A 23304-nucleotide genomic window follows, 5' to 3' on the forward strand; every position below is an offset into this window, starting at 1 on the left:
TCATTGGGAGTTTAAAGATATGTCATGGGCAGTATCTATGAGAGGGGCCTTTTCTTTACAGGAAGTAGAAATCTGAGATTCATGGACATAGGGAGTTTGGGAAGGGAAGAGTGACTTGCCAATAAACTTCATGACTGACAGAAAACTGCCAAGTGTGGCACTGTAAAAGCTAGGAAGGAGTATTAACATTCCCAGGTATCTTCCTAATCTTCCAAGCTGTGAAGCAACTGAGATCTGAGTGGAACATGGCGCGAGGAGGGGGGGAAGGGGGGGAACAAGGGGGTAGATTGCACTGAGCGCGCCTTGATTAGTCACGCCTGAATGTGTCATCCCATGCTGCCCTGTCAGAGCCTAATAAGCATCTAGGGAATTAGAAGAGCCGTTCAGGTGCTATGCCTGCAAAACACCACGCTTACTTTTCTGTAAACAGCAAATAATTTATTTGTAAAAGTCAAAGTTTTTCCTTGAAGGTGAGTTTTGTTTCAAAAGCTGTCTGTGTGGTTTTCTTTAAATCCTTGTTTCACCTGGAATAGCGTCTGTCTTTATGTCTTGCAGAAAACATAAAACCCTACATCTGTTATGAAATCCACGTGCATGCACTTTCAGGGGACCAGGGAGGATGCAACTCCATCCGGGGTAACTCTAAGCACAAAGGTGAGTCTTGGGACCTTTTGCCCAATTTTGCTGTAGTTTAATGGTTTGGATTTGGAGGGTGACAAAAGCCTCCTGTGTTCTACTTCACAGCACCATTGAGTGGCCCCCACATTAATGCCATCTCAGAGGAAAAGGGGAGCATTTTAATTTCATGGAACGAAATTCCAGCCCAGGAGCAAATGGGCTGCATCCTCCATTACAGGATATATTGGAAGGAACAGGACTCCGATTCCCAGCCTCAGCTTTGTGGTATGTGTGAGAAACAAAGGCAGCAGGGTCTTTCTTGTTTAGATGTTGGGAAAACACAAGTGTGTGCAAGTGCTAGCACCATACCTGGCACTTAGTAGGTGCTCCATAAATATATGTGAAATTAATTGAATGAAGAAAAATAGACATCTAAACACACACACACACTCACACACACAAAGTTACTGAATATGTGTTACGTGCCAAGCAAATTGAAGAAATGAAGTTAATGGGCGAGGCTCTCAAGGTGCTTACTCATATGGGGAGATAGCATTTCAAAAAGCAATAAGCGTACTTTGATACTATTATATAGACCCTTGAGGCTTGCAGGAAATGCATTTGGAGAATCTTCGAATCCCCACATTTGCAAATACCATCATAGCATATTATTTTCTCCTTAAATGGATAAAATACAATTTAAGTAACTCCTTATGACCCGTGATTATGCTGTAAGACTAAAGCAATTAAATTCTGGCTGGAGCATTATCTCAAATGATTTCATCACTCGTTCACTGAGCATTTCCAAGTCACTTGCCAGATTTAATGTTCTAATCTTTGATTTACTCAGTTTTGTTTTGTTTTTCCTGGCTTGAGCTTCCCTTTAGTATTTCATAGGCAGCTGGCTTTCTTTCAGGAGCATTTATCATAAATAAGCAACCATTTTATTCCTTCATGAGAACTGTTAGGTCCAAGAAGAATGTAACAAAGCCACCCTGAGATGTAGGTGTCAGAGAGCTGCCTGCAGAGTGATTTTTACCTGGGAAACTTGAGGAATTGGTCCTCTCTCTTGACCTTAGATCTGCAGTACTGCTTTTCTAAAAGTTATGACTTTTAAAGCTAATTAATTTCTTATTATATAAATAATACTTGTATATAGTAAAAGCATTCAAATAGTTCAAAAAGATATAAAGTGGAAATTATCCCTTCCTCCATACTTAGGCTGTTAGCAGTTCTTCGTGTGTTCGTCCAGAAAAAAACTTAATGCATGCACTAGCATACATTTGGGATAACCATCTATATTCTGATCTGCACCTTACTTTTGCCTCTCAATAATACATACTGAGATCTTTCCACATCAATCCATGTGGACTTGTCTCTTTCTTTTTTTTAACAGCTTTATAGTATTCCACTATAAGATCTTACAATAATCAGCTTAATAATCCACCATTGTTAAATACAGCGGATCACTGAACAGAACTGCTCCCCACTGTCGGGGTAAGTCAGTTCTGAAATGCACCCCCAAAGGTGATGAATCAATTGATCTCGTCATGAGCCATTTGGAATACTTCATATGAAATTTGCTGCCCCCCAATTTTTCATTTTGACAGAATTTAAACCAAGATGCTTATTTACAACAAGATCAGCATGGTTAGATGATTCTTAAATCTGCTCTTGTAGATGTTGAAGAAATTACCTACCTTTTTTGCACCAAATCTGATGAATCTAAAGTCTGTGTAAGGGTATTTTAAAATAAGTTTAAAGGGGAGAAGGTGCAGATTCAAAGCCCTGTTTTGTACCAGTTTAGATGGTTTCCCTTTTAGCACTTATAGATGAACAAAGACCTGTTCCCTATCTTCAGAGAGCTCACAGTGCACCCAGGGAGATGGAAAAGTACACAAAAGTGATATGTAAGTGCTGTAATCAAGGACTGACACCTACCTATTGCATTTGGCAACCAGAAATCATTGGCAAATCCACAAGTGCCATTTCTAGAGAGTGGTAGAGGGCAGTAGGTTGAGGAGGAGGGAAAAAGAAAGCAGAGAGGCTCCACATCAGCAAAAGGAGGATGGAGTTCCGAGGCGTCTTCTGTCACGGCCCCTAACAGCACAAGCAGGGTGCAGTAGGAACACTTCGCCTGCCTGGGCAGGAGAGCAGGGTAGCCCTGGGGCGGGGCATCTGCATTCCCCAGGTGATTTGGGTACACAGCCACTCCTCTGGAAGTTTGTTGATACCGCCATGTGCACTGCTCTACGGGCACACACATTCTACTTACCACTTGGGTGTTTTTGCCAACATGAGGGCAGAAGCCATGGCAGTTAGCTCACCACTGTCTCCCCCTTACCTATAATACAGCCAAGCACCCAGTAGGTGCTTAATAAAAATAGTATTTTTTGAATAACAAATGGGTGAATACTGCCCTGGGCTTTGTCAAACCAATGCAGATGTTTAGATAAAAGCTGATTTCCAGGAGCCATGCAGCTGTTTTGCCTGGTACCACTTGACCTTCTTACTGGTGACCTTTCAGATGATTGGCAACCATCACATCTCCCTAAACTGGTGCCTTTGTCATTTAACCACCTTAAACCTAAAGTTTCAGATCCAAGAACTGAATGTGGCCTCCTTTATCTCTGCCGGAGATCACAGCCCAGACAAGGCAGCAGAACCAGTATTTCCTGCATGACTTCTTTCTTCCTTTACTCAACTCAACCTATTTGTCAACCAAACTGCTGACACCATCACCCTCCTCTTGGCTTCCTCCATAGTTTCTATTTTTATTCTTCAAATATACACATGTGCATGTATCTGTGTTTGCGTGTAAACTTTTTTGGCCCAGCAAATCATTCAAACTCCTTCCCTTGTGTTCCAACGGCTCATTCACTTCTGGAGTTAAGGATGCCCTAATACAGTTGGACGACTGACTCCCTGATGCTCGCCTATGCTTTGCTGCAGCAAGATGAGCAGAAAGTCTCTCCCAAATTATTTTTTTAGTCCCCTGCCTTGGGAATAAGAGACATTTTAGTGTAATCATATAGCTGAAGTCTGTGCAAGCAATTTCATCAGGTTAAAGTAGGCTTGGGAATTTTCCACATGGTACTTTTTCTCAAAAGGATGTAAAATATAGAAATTGCTCTGATAGTCACAGCTGTTAAATGATCTGCTCAGGCCTCAGGTCCTTTGGGTGGAGTGGATGCAATAATACAGGGTTCCATCTTGCTGGTCACACATAGTAAGTAGGGGTGAGTGAGTGTAAGGGGTCTGTTTTCCCTACTAGATGGTGAACTCTTTGAGGCAAATTCTGTGCCTTGGTGCCTTGTCCAGGGCAGACACTCAATAAATATGTGTGACTGTTGAAATAAATTCAGCAAACAGGGTCAAAATCTGACTTGCCCTGGGGTTTGTGAGACAGTAAATAATGTTGAGGCACAAAGTGCTGAGTTCTAGTTTCCACTTTGATCACCAGCACACACACAAGTCTGCTGAGCAAACCAGTAGGCTACACCTGTAGAAGTTCTTGCCTCAATTTTACAGCCCCCCTCAGTTTTTGAGAGGTCACACCCAGCAGATCCCTGGAGGAGGAGACTGACTGCCTATTTACTAAAGGCTACCGATATTCATATCTCTTGGAGGAACAAAACAGCATAAACACATTGCTCAAAAACCAAAATCTTACCTGCTGAGAACCTGCAGGGGTGTTAAAAGCATAAAGAACTGACAGTCTAGCCTTAAACTACCAAAATAAATCTAAGTACCATTGCTCTCATTTTTTAGATTTTATGTCAAATTGAAGCAGATCAGTGATCAAACCCACTAAGACCAGTACCCAGAACTTACCAAAAAATAAAAAAGGAAGTCAGAATTAATAAATGTTATTAAATGTCTATTTCATTAATTGCTAAACTTAGCTTTCTTAAAAATTCCATTGAAAACAATTTGTACATTTAATTTCCTCCCCAGGAGTTCTCAAATATACCTGATAAATGTCAGAAACATTATAGTCATAGGAAATAAAAGAAGTTACTACAGCTAAATAGTTTCAAAAGCAAAATAATAAAAATTCTTTGAAAAGATTTTACCACAGAAAAAAATGTAATTCTTCTGATAATGCTGTGAAGTGGTGCCTTCATAAATGACAGTGCGTAGGGCCTTCTAAAGTATTAAGTATTAATGAATTAGGACTACTTTAAAACAGCAATGTGCTTTTCTCTTTCAAATTAAATGAAGCATTAACAAATAAAAATGAGTAAGAGCCCACATTCAGATATTTCCTTTAATTTGTGCCTTAACCTTTATATTTATCTTCCTTTCAGAAATTCCCTATAGGGTCTCCCCAAATTCACATCCCATAGACAGCCTGCGGCCCAGAGTGACATACATTCTATGGATGACAGCTCTGACAGCTGCTGGTGAAAGCCCCCAAGGAAATGAAAGAGAATTCTGTCTGCAAGGTAAGAACCACCCTTAGAGAGGGCAAGTCCACTGTGAATTCCTATATAGGAGTATACTCCCACTACTTGATATGGAGATTATCAGATTTTCTGTAATTCACTAATTACTTTCTTGCTGCTATACCTTTGCACTTGCTATTTCCTCTAACCAGAGTGCCCTACCATTACATTGTCTGCTTGGAGACAGTGTCTACTCGTTTTTCTAAACTCAGCAAAAATGTTGCCCCCTCCAGAAAGCCTTCCCAAATGCACATCCATATTTCCTTCATAATGCGCTATACTTGACCCCTATTCAAAACTCTGAATCCAATAGGCAGGGACTAGTATCTGTTTAATCTCTACATCAAGGTCTAGAACGGCACCCAGCACATAGTACTTGTTAAATAAATATCTGTTCAATGAATGATGAGAATAATCCCAAAAATAATACAGCTACTGCATATCAGATAGTTATGTGCCAGGCATTGTGTTAAGCTCTTTGAATACTGTATTAGTTTGCTGGGGCTCTTGTAACAAAGTACCACAAACTGAGTGGCTTAAACAACAGAAATTCATTTCCTCACAGTTCTGGAGGCTGGAAGTCTGAGATCAAGGTGTCAACAGAGTTGGCTTCTTCCAAGGGCTGTGAGAGAATCTGTTCCACGCCTCTCACCTCGCGACTGGGGGCAATCTTTGGCATTCCTTGGTTTTGAGATCTCTACCTTCATCTCACTTAGAGTTTTCCTTGTGTGTTTCTCTTTGTTCAAAATTCCCCTTTTTACAAGGATACCAGTCATATCAGACTAGGGGCCACCCTACTCCAGCCTGACCTGTCTTAACTAATTACCTCTGCAATGACCCTATTTACAAATAAGGTCACTTTCTGAGGTACTGAAAGTTAGAACTTCAATATGTGAATTTTGGGGGTGGGAGGACACAATTCAACACATGTAACACATACGTTTACTTGTTTAATCCTGACCACAACCATGTAATGTGCATGCTTTACACGCCTGTACCTGGCCATACTACCAGGCACTCAATATGAAATGAATAAAAGAATGAGAGATTATGATGCCTTTTTACAGGTGTGAGGTACAAAAAGATTACCCAAGGTCTTAGAGGTGGCAAGTGGCAGAACTACAAATCAGACACAGATTTGAGTTTCTTCAGTTAAATTTGAGTATGTGAAGAAGTGACCCAGCTAACATGGGTTTCTCTCCACTGGCTAAATTATGCTGTTCTCTCTGGCAGCGCCCGTTTGCATCTGCTCTAAGCATAAAACAAGCCGTTCTTGCTTTGTGACATGGAGTATCAAGTTAATCATTCAGGACTTTGTTGTTCTATGCCAGATACTCCTCCACTGGGAAAAGTGACAAGCCCTCTTCTCAAGCACTCCCATGAAAGTTAACTTGTGAGCAATTAATTGGACTAAGGACTCAGCATCTTTCTACTCCAGACTTGTCCCATCTGCCCAGAAAGAAAGGCAGATGCTAAAAAAAATGTCAGATTGTGCCGATTGTGTGGGGTGGTAACAGGGTTTCCTGCATTAACTCCCCTGTTCAGCCCTGGGAAAAGCCCCTCTCACAGGGGCTAGCAGGTCTCTGGCTGCTAGTGGCCCCTGGTCACCCTCCCTCCCACCCTGTTCTTCACTCTATCAGAAGAAGAATCTTTCTACAAGATCCCTGTTGCTGACATTCTACCTCCTGTTGCAACCCATCAGTGGTTCCCCACGGGCTTTCAAGCTAGAACTTAAACTGCTTTGTTACCAAGCCCTGCACGACCTGGTCCTGTTCATCCATCTAGCTTTGTCGTCTGCCGCACACTCATCATTCGTACTGGAAAGCAAGAGCAGACTATTTGTGGTTGCTGAAGCACTCGCTCTTTCCTCCTTCCGTGCTTGCTGTCTGTCTAGTCTGCACTTCCCTAACTTGTCCACTTAGCCAACTCCTAGCCATCCGACTCTAAACGTTTGACATCTTGCCTTTTGGGAAACCTTCCTGAGCTGCTCATGAAGCCATTTCCCATGCTGTTCTCTGTGACACTGCCTTGTACATGCTGTTTTTATATGTATCCCGTGGCATCATGGTTTACTGTTTACATGTTTACACATGTCTCCTGGACTGTCTTCAGAGCCCATGCCCCATTCATCTGTGTATTACAGCACCTAACCTGGCCTGTTACATGGTTTACACTCAATAAATGTTGGATGAATTAATGAAAAATTCCAACACATAGTGAAATATTTACATGTTTATAGGAAGGAATCAGAACAATTTCAAAGACCCTAGGTAGACAGAGGGCTTATCCAATGGTTTGGTAAAATTAATAGCTACCATTTCTTGAGGCCTCCTCTGTTCAGATACATGGCTGTGCCCTTTAAATACACCATCTCTAATGTTCACAACAACCTGCAAGGTAGATGTCATCGTTCACCTTTTATAGATCAAGAATCTGAGGTCCACACATCAGTCAGCAGCAGCGTTAGGACTAGAATCCAGGGCTCCCAGTTCACAACCAGTGCTTTGTATACCACACTCCCTTTCTTTCTGCACCTGTTAGAGGAAGAAGTTCTTGTAGGGCTGGAGCTCCTTCCTTGGAACCATAGTATTGGCCCCTTTGGGCCCTTTCTTCCTTCCTGAATGGGCAAAAGAGAGTTGGCCTTGTTCCTGAGTCCAGCTACCCAGGAGCTGTGGGTAAAGCCCAGCGGGTTCACACAACAGTCAGTATTTAGAAATGTTCATTGACGATAACTCAGTCACAGGGTTTGCTAACTTTCTGTTTCAGGTAAAGCCAATTGGAGCACCTATGTGGCACCAAGCATTTGCATGGGTGTCATCATGGTGGGCGTTCTCTCAGTGCGTTGCTTCCGGCAAAAGTAAGTTCATTACACCTGCCAACTTTGGTAAATTTTTTTTTTTTTTTTTCATATAATAGCTGTTGCTGCTGTGGGTCAAACAAATGGATACTCTCCTACATCGCTGGTAGCACACTAAATATAGTCACCTTTTTGGGGTGACAGTATATGTTTAATTTGTAAAAATATTAAACATTTCACCTAGCAATTCCCAACTAGATTTATTCTAAGTATATCATAGGTATATACAGATATTTAGTGGCAACTATGTTCACTGAAGTATCATTCATAGAAGGAAAACAATTTGAAGCAACCTAAATGCCTAGCGATATGGGATTGGTTAAATAAATCACAGTATATTTCATGCTATACAGCATACTATGCATTCATTAAAGATGTAGAAGAAAATTAAATGATATGAATATTTGCTATATTGCATTTTAAAAAGCAGGTTGCAAAACATGTACTTTCATTTTTTAAAAATAGTGCATACACACGTGCACACAGACACGCAAGATATATTAGTTAGCATTAAATTTGGTTGTATGTAACATAAAAATAATATGACAAGTGAGCTAAGTTTCTCACCCAGGTAAAGTAAGTAAACTCAGGTAACGGCTGGTGTAGGAGCTCCGCAGTCATCAGAGACCTAGGCTCCTTCTTTTTCTGCTTCACTATCCCGACACTGGCTTTCATCATCAAGTTCACCTGATGGTCCAACGGCTGCAGGAACTATGGCCATCATGCCTGCATTCTACAACTACAGGAAGAAGGGAGGTGCCCACACCCACCTTTTCAAGACACATGAAGAAGTCACACATGGCACTTTAGGTTACCTCTCATTGGCCAGAATTTGGTGAGGCAAGGGAGGCTTAAAACTGTGGCCCTTTAGCTGGGCTCATTGTTGTCCCAGTAAATCAGGGTCCCCTTTCTAAGAAAGAGGGGAAAATGGGTATTGGATGGCAGTTAATACTCTCTGCTCCAAGGACATACACTGAAATATTAATGGTGGTTATAACAGTGGATAGAATCATAGCGCTTTTAGTTCTATTTAACTGTATTTCCTAAAATTTCTTTAAACATGTATTATTTGGTAAAGAGAATTTTTAAAATGAGTTAGTTATTCAGTAGTTTTCTTCAGATGTTGTGTAATGTAGGCGAAAAGGTCAAAATAAAACTAGCTCAAAGTCATTCTACTAGTCATTGAACCTGTCTGAAAGGTTTTCCATTTATTGAAGCTCTCCCATATGTGATAGATACTTCAAAGCAGAGCTCTCTTTAGGTAAGACTTTGAAAAAGTTGAACTCAAAGAGTCAACTAGGATCACATGCATCCTCTTCAGGGAAATAGTATCAGTTAGGGTGGAGGCTTCTGCTGTTAAAGAAAAAAAAAGAGCCCCCAAATATAGTGGCTTTAATAAAATAGCTCATTTTTCTCCCGTATAATAGTTCTAAGGTATGTCATCCAGATTGGTTGGCAGCTCTGCTCCACACAGTCATTTAGGGATCCAATTGTCTTCCATTTTATTGGCCCACCATCCCTTGGGTACTTTCCTCATCTGCATGATCTATACTAGGTCACAGGTACCTCTGCTCAAGTTTCTTTGGAAAAAACCTAGTCACATGGCCTCATCTCTTGTTTCAAAGGGTTGAACACGTCCCAGAAGCTTACGTTCCTTATTAAACAAAGTGTGTTAAAGCCAAGTCTTTAAAAATGCTTCATATTGGTCTTGAATTTTTTTTTTTCATGTAATGTCTGAAACATTTATATTAACATATTTCCATACATATTTCCATACAAATACAAATATAAGATTTTTAGAAATTTCATGTAATGTCTGAAACATTTATATTAACATATTTCCATACAAATAACCCAATGAAAGTTTAGTATTAGTTGTTTTGTTTGTTTTTTTATACTGCAGGTTCTTATTAGGCATCAGTTTTATACACATCAGTGTATACATGTCAATCCCAATCGCCCAATTCAGCACACCACCATCCCCACCTCACCGCAGTTTTCCCCCCTTGGTGTCCATATGTCCATTCTCTACATCTGTGTCTCAACTTCTGCCCTGCAAACTGGCTCATCTGTACCATTTTTCTAGGTTCCGCATACATGCATTAATATACGATATTTGTTTTTCTCTTTCTGACTTACTTCACTCTGTATGACAGTCTCTAGATCCATCCACGTCTCAACAAATGACCTAATTTCGTTCCTTTTTATGGCTGAGTAATATTCCATTGTATATATGTACCACAACTTCTTTATCCATTCGTCTGTTGATGGGCATTTAGGTTGCTTCCATGACCTGGCTATTGTAAATAGTGCTGCAATGAACATTCGGGTGCATGTGTCTTATGGAATTACGGTTTTCTCTGGGTATATGCCCAGTAGTGGGATTGCTGGGTCATATGGTAATTCTATTTTTAGTTTTTTAAGGAACCTCCATATTGTTCTCCATAGTGGCTGTATCAATTTACATTCCCACCAACAGTGCAAGAGGGTTCCCTTTTCTCCACACCCTCTCCAGCATTTGTTGTTTGTAGATTTTCTGATGATGCCCATTCTAACAGGAGTGAGGTGATACCTCATTGTAGTTTTGATTTGCATTTCTCTAATAATTAGTGATGTTGAGCATCTTTTCATGTGCTTCATGGCCGTCTGTATGTCTTCTTTGGAGAAATGTCTATTTAGGTCTTCTGCCCATTTTTGGATTGGGGTGTTTGTTTCTTTGATATTGAGCTGAATGAGCTGTTTATATATTTTGGAGATTAATCCTTTGTCCGTTGATTCACTTGCAAATATTTTCTCCCATTCTGAGGGTTGTCTTTTCGTCTTGTTTATGGTTTCCTTTGCTGTGCAAAAGCTTTGAAGTTTCATTAGGTCCCACTTGTTTATTTTTGTTTTTATTTCCATTACTCTAGGAGGTGGATCAAAAAAGATCTTGCTGTGATTTATGTCAAAGAGTGTTCTTCCTATGTTTTCCTCTAAGAGTTTTATAGTGTCCAGTCTTATATTTAGGTCTCTAATCCATTTTGAGTTTATTTTTGTGTATGGTGTTAGGGAGTATTCTAATTTCATTCTTTTACATGTAGCTGTCCAGTTTTCCCAGCACCACTTATTGAAGAGACTGTCTTTTCTCCATTGTATATCTTTGCCTCCTTTGTCATAGATTAGTTGACCATAGGTGCGTGGGTTAATCTCTGGGCTTTCTATCTTGTTCCATTGATCTATGTTTCTGTTTTTGTGCCAGTACCATATTGTCTTGATTACTGTAGCTTTGTAGTATAGTCTGAAGTCAGGGAGTCTGATTCCTCCAGCTCCATTTTTTTTGCCTCAAGACTGCTTTGGCTATTCGGGGTCTTTTGTGTCTCCATACAAATTTTAAGATGATTTGTTCCAGCTCCGTAAAAAATGCCATTGGTAATTTGATAGGGATTGCATTGAATCTGTAGATTGCTTTGGGTAGTATACTCATTTTCACAATGTTGATTCTTCCAATCCAAGAACATGGTATATCTCTCCATCTGTTGGTATCATCTTTAATTTCTTTCATCAGTGTCTTATAGTTTTCTGCATACAGGTCTTTTGTCTCCCTAGGTAGGTTTATTCCTAGGTATTTTATTCTTTTTGTTGCAATGGTAAATGGGAGTGTTTCCATAATTTCTCTTTCAGATTTTTCATCATTAGTGTATAGGAATGCAAGAGATTTCTGTGCATTAATTTTGTATCCTGCAACTTTACCATATTCATTAATTAGCTCTAGCAGTTTTCTGGTGGCAGTTTTAGGATTCTCTATGTATAGTATCATGTCATCCGCAAACAGTGACAGTTTTACTTCTTCTTTTCCAATTTGTATTCCTTTTATTTCTTTTTCTTCTCTGATTGCCGTGGCTAGGACTTCCAGAACTATGTTGAATAATAGTGGTGAGAGTGGACATCCTTGTCTCGTTCCTGATCTTAGAGGAAATGCTTTCAGTTTTTCACCATTGAAAATGATGTTTGCTGTGGGTTTGTCATATATGGCCTTTATTATGTTGAGGTAGGTTCCCTCTATGCCTACTTTCTGGAGAGTTTTTATCAGAAATGGGTGTTGAATTTTGTCAAAAGCTTTTTCTGCATCTATTGAGATGATCATATGGTTTTTATTCTTCAATTTGTTAATATGGTGTATCACATTGATTGATTTGCGTATATTGAAGAATCCTTGCATCCCTGGGATAAATCCCACTTGATCGTGGTGTATGATCCTTTTAATGTGTTGTTGGATTCTGTTTGCTAGTATTTTGTTGAGGATTTTTGCATCTATATTCATCAGTGATATTGGTCTGTAATTTTCTTTTTTTGTAGTGTCTTTGTCTGGTTTTGGTATCAGGGTGATGGTGGCCTCATAGAATGAGTTTGGGAGTGTTCCTTCCTCTGCAATTTTTTGGAAGAGTTTGAGAAGGATGGGTGTTAGCTCTTCTCTAAATGTTTGATAGAATTCACCTGTGAAGCCATCTGGTCCTGGACTTTTGTTTGTTGGAAGATTTTTAATCACAGTTTCAATTTCATTACTTGTGATTGGTCTGTTCATATTTTCTGTTTCTTCCTGATTCAGTCTTGGAAGGTTATACCTTTCTAAGAATTTGTCCATTTCTTCCAGGTTGTCCATTTTATTGGCATAAAGTTGCTTGTAGTAGTCTCTTAGGATGCTTTGTATTTCTGCGGTGTCTGTTGTAACTTCTCCTTTTTCATTTCTGATTTTATTGATTTGAGTCCTCTCCCTCTTTTTCTTGATGAGTCTGGCTAATGGCTTATCAATTTTGTTTATCTTCTCAAAGAACCAACTTTTAGTTTTATTGATCTTTGCTATTGTTTTCTTTGTTTCTATTTCATTTATTTCTGCTCTGATCTTTATGATTTCTTTCCTTCTGCTAACTTTGGGTTTTGTTTGTTCTTCTTCCTCTAGTTTCTTTAGGTGTAAGGTTAGATTGTTTACTTGAGATTTTTCTTGTTTCTTTAGGTAGGCTTGTATAGCTATAAACTTCCCTCTTAGAACCGCGTTTGCTGCATCCCATAGGTTTTGGGTCGTCGTGTTTTCATTGTCATTTGTCTCTAGGTATTTTTTTATTTCCTCTTTGATTTCTTCAGTGATCTCTTGGTTATTTAGTAACGTATTGTTTAGCCTCCATGTGTTTGTCCTTTTTATGTTTTTTTCCCTGTAATTCATTTCTAATCTCACAGCGTTGTGGTCAGAAAAGATGCTTGATATGATTTCAATTTTCTTAAATTTACTGAGGCTTGATTTGTGACCCAAGATGTGATCTATCCTGGAGAATGTTCCGTGCGCACTTGAGAAGAACGTGTAATCTGCTGTTTTTGGATGGAATGTCCTATATATATCAATTAAATCTATCTGGTCTATTGTGTCATTTAAAGCTTCTGTTTCCTTATTTATTTTCATTTTGGATGATCTGTCCATTGGTGGAAGTGAGGTGTTAAAGTCCCCCACTATGATTGTGTTACTGTCGATTTCCTCTTTTATACCTGTTAGCAGTTGCCTTATGTATTGAGGTGCTCCTATGTTGGGTGCATATATATTTATAATTGTTATATCTTCTTCTTGGATTGATCCCTGGATCATTATGTAGTGTCCTTCCTTGTCTCTTGTAACATTCTTTATTTTAAAGTCTATTTTATCTGATATGAGTATAGCTACTCCAGCTTTCTTTTGCTTTCCATTTGCATGGAATATCTTTTTCCATCCCCTCACTTTCAGTCTGTATGTGTCCCTAGATCTAAAGTGGGTCTCTTGTAGACAGCATATATATGGGTCTTGTTTTTGTATCCATTCAGCCAGTCTATGTCTTTTGGTTGCGGCATTTAATCCATTCACGTTTAAGGTAATTATTGATATGTATGTTCCTATGACCATTTTCTTAATTGTTTTGGGTTTGTTTTTGTAGGTCCTTTTCTTCTCTTGTGTTTCCCACTTAGAGAAGTTCCTTTAGCATTTGTTGTAGAGCTGGTTTGGTGGTGCTGAATTCTCTTAGCTTTTGCTTGTCTGTAAAGCTTTTGATTTCTCCATCAAATCTAAATGAGATCCTTGCCGGGTAGAGTAATCTTGGTTGTAGGTTCTTCCCTTTCATCACTTTAAGTATATCATGCCACTCCCTTCTGGCTTGTAGAGTTTCTGCTGAGAAATCAGCTGTTAACCTTATGGGAGTTCCCTTGTATGTTATTTGTCGTTTTTCCCTTGCTGCTTTCAATAATTTTTCTTTGTCTTTAATTTTTGCCACTTTGATTACTATGTGTCTCGGCGTGTTTCTCCTTGGGTTTATTCTGTATGGGACTCTCTGCGCTTCCTGGACTTGGGTGGCTATTTCCTTTCCCATGTTAGGGAAGTTTTCGACTATAATCTCTTCAAATATTTTCTCTGGTCCTTTCTCTCTCTCTTCTCCTTCTGGGACCCCTATTATGCGAATGTTGTTGCGTTTCATGTCCCAGAGGTCTCTTTGGCTGTCTTCATTTCTTTTCATTCTTTTTTCTTTATTCTGTTCTGCAGCAGTGAATTCCACCATTCTGTCTTCCAAGTCACTTATCCATTCTTCTGCCTCAGTTATTCTGCTGTTAATTCCTTCTAGTGTATTTTTCATTTCAGTTATTGTATTGTTCATCTCTGTTTGTTTGTTCTTTAATTCTTCTAGATCTTTGTTAAACATTTTTTGCATCTTCTCAGTCTTTGCCTCCATTCTTTTTCCGAGGTCCTGGATCATCTTCACTATCATTATTCTGAATTCTTTTTCTGGAAGATTGCCTATCTCCATTTCATTTAGTTGTTTTTCTGGGTTTTTATCTTGTTCCTTCATCTGGTACATAGCCCTCTGCCTTTTCATCTTGTGTATCTTTCTGTGAATGTGGTTTTTGTTCCACAGGCTGCAGGATCATAGTTCTTGCTTCTCCCTGAGGTTTCTTATAGATCAGAAGTTGCCTCTAGACCTAGCCTTTCTCACCGGGGCAGCAGTGCTCCTTCTTCTGTCCTTCTGCCCATCCCCCCGCAGGGAGGCTGGAGGACCCTGGGCTGCCTGTGACTTCCTGCCTGGCTGGGTGAAGACATGTATACAGCACCTTGACTTCCTGGGAGACTTTGACGGCCCTGGTTTTCCATGGGCTGAGTCATTGCAGCTTATCCTGGTGTTCTTAGCTGAAACGTCAGAGGAAAGTGTCTGGAAACTCCCCCAGGTTTTACCATCAAAACTTTGTTGAAGACAATTCAACTGCATTTAAAAATGCTTCATATTGGTCTTGAATTTTTTTTTTTAAAAACAGTCAAAATAGTTAAGTCATATGCATATGAGAAACATTTTTAGGATTTTTTCTTCCACATCATAAATCATTTTAAAATATTTTCAAAAACCCAGAAATGTGGAAAGAAGAAATAAAAAGACCCTCCGATCACCAAATACAACTACTTTAATAGTTTGGATATTTCCATATTGGTATTTTTTTCTTGGCATTTTTTTTTTTTACTTGGTTATGTCCAAGCTGTTTATACCACCTGTATCCTGTTTTACTCTGTTTTCATTACAAGCTCTTTATAAACATTCTAATTTACTAAATATAAATAGTAATCTCCCCAAGGGTATTGACCATATCCTCTTGTTTGCTGTTTTATCCCCAGCATGTGGCACTGTGCTGGTCATACATTAAGGATTCAATCAACGTTTGTTGAGTTAGTACTTGGCTGCTTAGTGATAGCTAAACATTACATCGAGCAAAAGTTCCATAGTTTATTTAGCAAACCCTAAGTGGTTGCACCGCGAGTCTTTATCATCTATCCAAACTTCATAGAAAACTAGTCCAGACTTGGATGATGCACCATCTTTCTCCTGCAGTGTTTACATTTTACTCATTTGCATACCCTTACACTGAAGTCACTGCACTAAGAACCTGTGCTTCCTTGCCACCGTGTGCACACTTAACCAATGTCACTGTTTTCTTTACCTGCAGGGTGTTTGTTCTCCTTTTGGCCCTCAGACCTCAGTGGTGTAGCAAAGAAATTCCAGACCCAGCGAATAGCACTTGGGCCAAGAAATACCCCATTGTGGAGGTAAGGTATAAAGCCTTAGTGGTCAGTCGATGGGGTTCTGGTGATCAGTACATCTAAGTCTTTCGTTGTAGTTACAGGGAAACCTCAGTGTTTAGATCCTATGGATAAGCTGCTTATCACGAGTGCTAGGTTACCATCTGAGTCATCACTCCCATGCACAGGAATTTTCTGAAGCTTATGACCAAGACTAAAAGACCCGTAACTTTTCATTCCTCCTATGCCTTCTGTTCCTCTCTTCACCTCAGCTCACTTCAAAAGAAATTTAAAAAGCAAATATATTTGCCAAGCACTAGTCTGAGCATTGACTCACCCAAATTGAAGAGCACTGAAGCTTTACTGTGATGTTACCCGTCCTGTGTGAGCACAGAACAGATAAATAGAGCCCAGACTATTTTGGTCTTGGCAGGAAGCCAGTAAGTTATTCCATTGTGCAAGGAAAAGGTTTGAAGGCAGGAGAGGTTGCTCAGCCGGCAGATGAGAGTGCTGGGAGTAAAGGACACGCAGGGAGCTGCTGCCACACAGTCCTAGGAGGGAGGAGCAGCTCACAGCGGGCAGGAGGGTCTGTCTCTGACGGAGGGTCTTGAAGTTGAAGGCATCTGAACGTGGAGCAAGACTGTGCACTGAAGGGGAGCAAAGGGGAGGAGAGGGGTGCCCACATTCTTCCCATCACCCGGCGCCTCAGCAGCCCCGCACTCTCACATCGTATAGCCCTCCTCTTCCAAGATTCTTCTCTTCAGTCACCCATGCCTCATCCAGAAGCCAGTGGTACCAGCCGCCTCTCAGAGAAAGAGCTGGTCCCAGCCATGTCTGCCTCCACAGGACGTTAAGTCACCGCAGTTTAATGCCTTTGAAATAAGGCCACCTCTGCCACTTACGATGTCACTGACCCTTGAGCGCTTGCCCGATGACATGAGCCTTAGTTTCATCCTCCGTAAAATAGGAATTGACAATATCTCTCATATATATTGTTGTGAAGACTAAGTAAGATGCCATGTAAAGCACATACAAAGTCATACAAGGCAAAGATCATTCATTTTCTTCCCAGGAAGATTTATACTTGAAGTCTCCTCTCTCTATTGAGGAGTTTTCTTGCTGTTAAGTTACAGTAGCAAGAACAGTATAATAATAAATATGTATACGCGTGTGTATGTCATATATATGATAGATGTTTGATATATATTTGATTATACATGACGTATAATTATATATGATATACAACAGTATTACATAATAATATATTTATGTTTATATATACACATAACATACATTACTTTCTATATGCCAGGCACTTTAAAAAATTTTTTCATGCATTAACACCTAATCTGTACAACAGCTTTATGAGATTGTAATATTATTATCCCCATTTTTCAGATGAGGAAAGTGAGGGACAGAGGAGTCAGTAACTTGCCCAATGTTAGTCAGCTAGTAGGTGGACCCTGGGTTCACATACAAGCAGGATGTGCTGTCCTCCATTATACTATACGTTCTAAAAGATCTTAAGCACAGGGTGAGAGGGGTGTTTCCAGCAGTCAACACCTCTGAGCTGAACAGACTAACTCAACAGGTGTTCACACACTGGGCCCTCACTTGGTGGCAATATTGTGATGACCTATGGGAAGGCACTCAATAAGGATGCCACTGCTAGTATTAGAGGGGATTCAGGTACCAGGAATTGAATCAACTGAGCTCTAAGATCTCTCTCTTCCAATGCTGAGATTCCACAGTCCCATGTCCTAAAAGCCTGAAATAGCACAGTGAGAAGCAGCTCTGGGTCAGTCGCGGACACCTGGCTCCCAAGCTGGTAGCTGTGGCATCATGGTCTCTATTTGCCACTGCCTGGGCATGAGGGGATACAGAGGCATGCAGAGCCACTGAAGAGCCCATAAAAGCCTAGAAGAGATGCTGAGAAAGACAAAGAGTTAGAGAAAGAAACACATGGAAAAAATAACAGAAATTGCCATACACGTGCCCAAAGTTGTACAGTATGAGTATGTTCATTGCAGCATTATAAATAGAAGCCATAACGTAACCTGCCACCAGGGGGCCAGGTTAAACATTTGGGTATATCTGTACAACAGGATGTTATGCAACTACTAAAAAAAAATGAGATCTATATGTGTCTAACATCTCTAATATATTTAAAAGTGAAAAAAAGCAAAGTTTGTAGTAATTGTCTAAAGTGGGTTCTCATTTGTATAAAAAGATGATTTTATACACACACACACAGTCTCCAACATGTGCACAGGATATTTCTGGAAGCCTAAATATGAAACTGATAAGGGTGGTTGCCTTTGGGGAGGCAGCTGTAGGCATGAAGCCCACTTAATTTTTATTACAAATTCCCTTTGAACTTAAAAAAAATTTTTTTACAAAACTATGTGCATATATTTCTTTTGCAAAAATAACCAGTAAATTAGAAAATTTAAAAAAAAAATTAAACATGCCATCTATGATGGCCTTGTGGCAGCCTCAGAACCCCATGTCACTTGACCCTTGAAGGGGTAGACTGTTTTTAAAGACCCAAACTGCTCTCCTGGTGACAGGCTGGGGCAGACATCAGAAACACAATAGTCTTTCACCTCCAACAAAATGTGCTTTAAGTTCTCAGACTTTACATCTCCCTACCATTTCTTAAAATGTGGCTAAAAAGCCATGGGTCTTAAAGCTCTAGAGGAGAAGGCGCAATCATAAAGGGGATCACTGGGATGTTATCCATTTTGAGCTTGTAAAAGCTTAAAATAGTTTCCATGATGTACCTGAGTTATTAGTGGTCCAAGACGCCTTGCCCCAGGACTTGTCAGCCAGGGGGGCTGCTTTGTAAAGCTCTGAGGAGCAGCCTCTATTGATACTGCCAAAGCTTTCAAGAAGGCAGAGCCTCGCCCTGTGAAAACAAGGTGATCCTCATCCAGTGAGATCTCTTCCATAGCAGTGGTCGCAGCACTTTGGCAGCTGCCAGTCATGTTCCAAGCCAGACCAATGTGCCAGGGCCAGTTTGCATAGCGATAGGAAAAGAGCAGGCTCCCGAAAGAAAAGTACACACGTACCCTCTGGCTGCTCAGGGCCCTTTGCAGAAGTCTACCCTAAGACAGCATTGTCATTCACTTTGGGGACAATTGCCATGCTCAAGGCAAGGGTGGGGACATCAGAGGCCAGTCCAGACCAAATCATTCTTGCACAACTTGGCATCTGACAGATGAGTGATCCAAAGGCCAGAGAGGTAGATTGAGTTTTCCCAAGCCGTAGAGTCTCAGAGTTGGGACTAGTCCTCAGGGTTTGCCCTGTCCTAATGCTATTTTCTGTTATCCTCCTCCTCCCTTAAGGCACGGTCCCTACTTGCAGATAGCTTACAGACATGTTAAAAAAAAAAAAAAAGTGACAGTATAAAGCTTCTTGTGCTAAGAACCTAACAGGTGGCTTCTTTGCTGTTGTAGGAATCCAGTGGAGGGAACAGTCACTAGGGGCTTCATGAAAGCAGGCTTCAGAAAGATCTGCTTCAGAAAGATCAAGCAGTCAGCATAAAACATAGTTTCAAGGACGTAAAGAGAGCCCAATAAAGCCTGTAAAAAGAAATGTTAATAAAGTGCTTGAACTTGACTCAGGAATCAGTAATAAGTTTGGAAAGGAAAGATATGACACTGAAGAGCTAGTAACCAATTAGATGTTGAGAAAGACAAAGCAAGAAAAGTAACAGATGAAATTAGCTGTAGGGAAGACAGGATGAACGTCACTTCCAAAAAAGTTATTCCAGAGGGGTCTTTCTTAAGAGCATAACTGACAAGGATATTACCCTGCCAAAAAAACCTTCAGTAGTGGTATCAAAGCCCAAACTCTTTAGCATCCCATAAAAGTCCCTTCATCATGTAACCTCCTTCTATTTCTGAAGCCTCAGTGTGCCTGTCCTAAGAAAGAACTAGCAGGTTCCAGAATAGACCAATTCTCCTTGCCCACCACCTCCTTACCTGGAAAATACTATACATCTCTCAGGATTCAGCTCTAGTGTGACCCTTTTAAAGTCTTCCGTGCCTCATCCCCAGACAGATGCAAGCTCAGCCCTTCCTTTGCACCCACCATACCCTCTCTGCTAGAGGAAAAGCAGCTAGGGCAGTTTGACTCACCAGAAACAAGTCTAGTTGAAGGCTGAGCAGGGTAGCGAATCACTCACTGGCTGGGGTTGAGAGGAGTCCACGGCTCCTGCCTGTCTGCCTCCCCAACAATGTTAACTGCTTCTCTTACCTCACAAAGTAAAGGCCCACAGTGTTCTGCCTCGAGCTGACTAGGCAGTGCAGGCTGCCAGGCCTTTTGGAACCCTGCAGAAGTCAGTCGTCAAGGCTACTTACTCAACATAGCCACATGAGCTTTTTCTTCCCCTTTCTCAGGAGAAGACGCAGCTGGCCTTGGATAGGCTCCTGACAGACTGGCCCACTCCCGAGGAACCTGAGCCCCTGGTCATCAACAAAGTCCTTCACCAAGTGAACCCAGCCTTCAGACGTCCCCATCACCCCAACTGGCCAGAAAAGGGACAAGGAGTCCCAGGTCACTATACCTCTGAGGAAGACACAGGATACAGTGCCTCGAGCCCCCCAACTCCGAGAGCTCTCACAGCAGAGACGGGACAAGGGGTGGATCTGTACAAGGTGCTGGGGAGCAAGGGCCCTGACTCAACGCCAGGAAACCCAGCCAGCCCCTCGACAGTCCTCCCAGTGGACTACCTTCCTGCCCATGAGGGCTACTTACCCTCCAACATAGATTATCTCCCTTCACATGAGGCTCCCATAACTGACCCTCGGGAAGAACTGCCTCAGCACATCTCTCTTTCCATTTTCCCCTCGAGTTCCCTTCACCCACTCACCTTCTCCTGTGGTGAGAAGTTGACTCTGGATCAGTTAAAGATGGGGTGTGGTTCCCTCATGCTCTGAGTGGCAAAGCTTGAAGTCTGGAAAGTCGATGTGCCTCCAAGTGACACAGCGTGCCCCATCTCCCCAGCCACCTGCTCCAGTGGTCGTTACGTCTGGGTGCTACCATCAGGTCTGGTTGCAGCTAGAGGGCAGGCAAGCCAACTCAGGGTGAATCTCATCTCAAGATACCTCATCTTGACTTCTCCAGAGCCTTAAGATCACATCCTCTGCTGTGTGGACCTAGAGACTCCAATCTGGGTTCCTGCAACTTTCTTGGCTATGTTGGCCAGAAAGGAGAAAGGCAAGAGTGGAAACCAAAACTCTTACCAGCAATGGCAGATAGTCCAGAGGACCATTCGTTCAACAACTATTTACTGTTGACCCTGAATAATATGTGTTTGAGCTGCATGGGTCCACCTATATGCAGATTTTTTTAAATAATAAATTCTACAGTACTACATGATCCATTGCTGGATGAACCCATGGATGCAGAACCACAGATAAGGAAGGCCAACTAGAAGTTATATGCAGATTCTCAACTGCACAGGGGAGTCGGCATCCCAACCCCCACATTGTTTAAGGGTCAACTTATAAAGCAGCTACTACAAACCAGGTCTTATGTCTAGATCAGTACTGTCCAACAGGCCTGAGATAGAAATGTTCTATGTATAGCTGCCCTGTTTGATCCAACAGATACTAACCACATTGGCCATTGATCACTTAGGGGTGTATCTCTAGTATGACTGAGGAACTGACTTTTTATTGTAATTAAAATAGTCACATATGACACTTGGCCACTGTATTGGAGAGCACAACTCTAAATGATGGACATATTAGTGAGAATTACTGGGTACCTTCAAAACAGATAGACCTAGTTTTACATATGCAGGCATAAAGGACCCCGGTGAACGCCAATATATAAGGGCTCCCAAGATGGTCATGGTTGTCCTTATTTGTAGAAGCCTAAGAATGTACCTTTTCCTTAGTTTTGCTCATTTGTTTTATTTTGCCTTCACCCTTTTTCAGTGAAAGCAGCTTGATGGTGGAAAGCTACTGCTAAACCCACTGTAGGACCCTGGGCAAGCAGCCTCCCCTCTCTGAAATACAATGTCTTGTAAAAGAGTGGGCCAAAGCTTCTCTGACCCCTTGTGTTTCCTCTTCTTTCTGCTGCAGCTGATACTGCCTTTAGGACCAGGGCTACCTCAGGGTCTAAGACCAAACTGCCTAGATTGCATTCATAAGTCATCTCTTCTGAAGGCATCCCGCTTTCCTTCCTCAGGAAAACTCTTGAGCTGGTCCTCAGACAGTTCAAGTTGATCATGGAAGATAATTCTCTTTTCCCCAGCATGAACTTGGAAAACTTTAAAGATGTGGCCTCTGGCTTATCATCCTCCCTTCACCCATCACTGCCTCTATCCCTTAACTATAGGCACTTCTGCTAAGCTGACAGAGAAGAATCTTAGTCTAAATGCTAATAGTACTCTTTGCAAACGAATGGGATGAAAGGTCCAGGAACCATTTTCTTAAATCCCTGTCAAGCCTGGGTCCTACAACCTACCACCATCCCACCCAAACACTGGAGCTGAGGCGGGTTTGGTTTACCAGATGTCCTTCAGAGCTCTAGAAATTAAAATGAGTATTTGCTCTGTTTGTTCATGTTTAACACTTCATCCATGCCTCCTGCTATTCCAGACTAACACGTTTAGTTCTTCCAAGCTTTATTTGAAAAGCTTAAGCTTCTTCCTTACATCTCCATTCTACTCTATTTAGCTGCTGTGTAGCACCCCCATACCATGGTGCCCTGCATCTCAGCAGCTTCAGTACTGGCTTGTCTGCACCCAGGATGTGGAGCCCCTTGACTGTTTGCAATGGGCCATGACAAAGCTGCCACCTTAGAAGCAGGCCAACCTGTCACCTCTTGACAATAAGAGCCAACTTTTCTTTCTTGCAATACCTGCTTTTCCTATTACTTTCCTTTTGATTACCTGATAGCCATCTTAGTCACTCTTCCCCTACCCCAGGGGTCCCCAACCCCCAGGCCATGGGCCGGTACCGGCCCGTGGCCTGTTAGGAACCGGGTCGCACAGCAGGTGGTGAGCAGGCGGGCAAGCAAGCGAAGCTTCATCTGTATTTACAGCCGCTCCCCATCACTCGCATTACCGCCTGAGCTCCGCCTCCTGTCAGATCAGTGGCAGCATTAGATTCTCATAGGAGCGCAAACCCTACTGTGAACTGCGCATGCGAGGGATCTAGCTTGCATGCTCCTTATGAGAATCTAATGCCTGATGATCTGAGGTGGAGCTGAGGCAGTGATGCTAGCTCTGGGGAGCGTCTGCAAATACAGATTATCATTAGCAGAGAGGTTTGACTGCACAGAGACCATAATAAACCAATTGCTTGCAGACTCAT

At 41.4% G+C, this 23304-nt stretch overlaps 1 protein-coding gene across 1 annotated transcript in view; it reads left to right on the forward strand.

The window, feature by feature from the left end:
- The window catches only part of IL12RB2 (interleukin 12 receptor subunit beta 2), an 86273-nt gene extending 63228 nt beyond the window's left edge, over positions 1 to 23045 (forward strand). Inside the window, exons 11-16 of the mRNA XM_036873898.1 lie at positions 556 to 654; positions 745 to 903; positions 4929 to 5066; positions 7833 to 7923; positions 15901 to 16000; positions 20377 to 23045. Of these exons, the coding sequence (XP_036729793.1) occupies positions 556 to 654; positions 745 to 903; positions 4929 to 5066; positions 7833 to 7923; positions 15901 to 16000; positions 20377 to 20916 (1127 nt within the window). The 3' untranslated portion in view covers positions 20917 to 23045. The remainder of the gene's footprint in view (positions 1 to 555; positions 655 to 744; positions 904 to 4928; positions 5067 to 7832; positions 7924 to 15900; positions 16001 to 20376) is intronic.
- Positions 23046 to 23304: the final 259 nt, after the last annotated feature.

The sequence above is a fragment of the Balaenoptera musculus genome, chromosome 1 (genome assembly GCF_009873245.2).
Source record: "Balaenoptera musculus isolate JJ_BM4_2016_0621 chromosome 1, mBalMus1.pri.v3, whole genome shotgun sequence".
Lineage (NCBI taxonomy): Eukaryota > Metazoa > Chordata > Mammalia > Artiodactyla > Balaenopteridae > Balaenoptera > Balaenoptera musculus.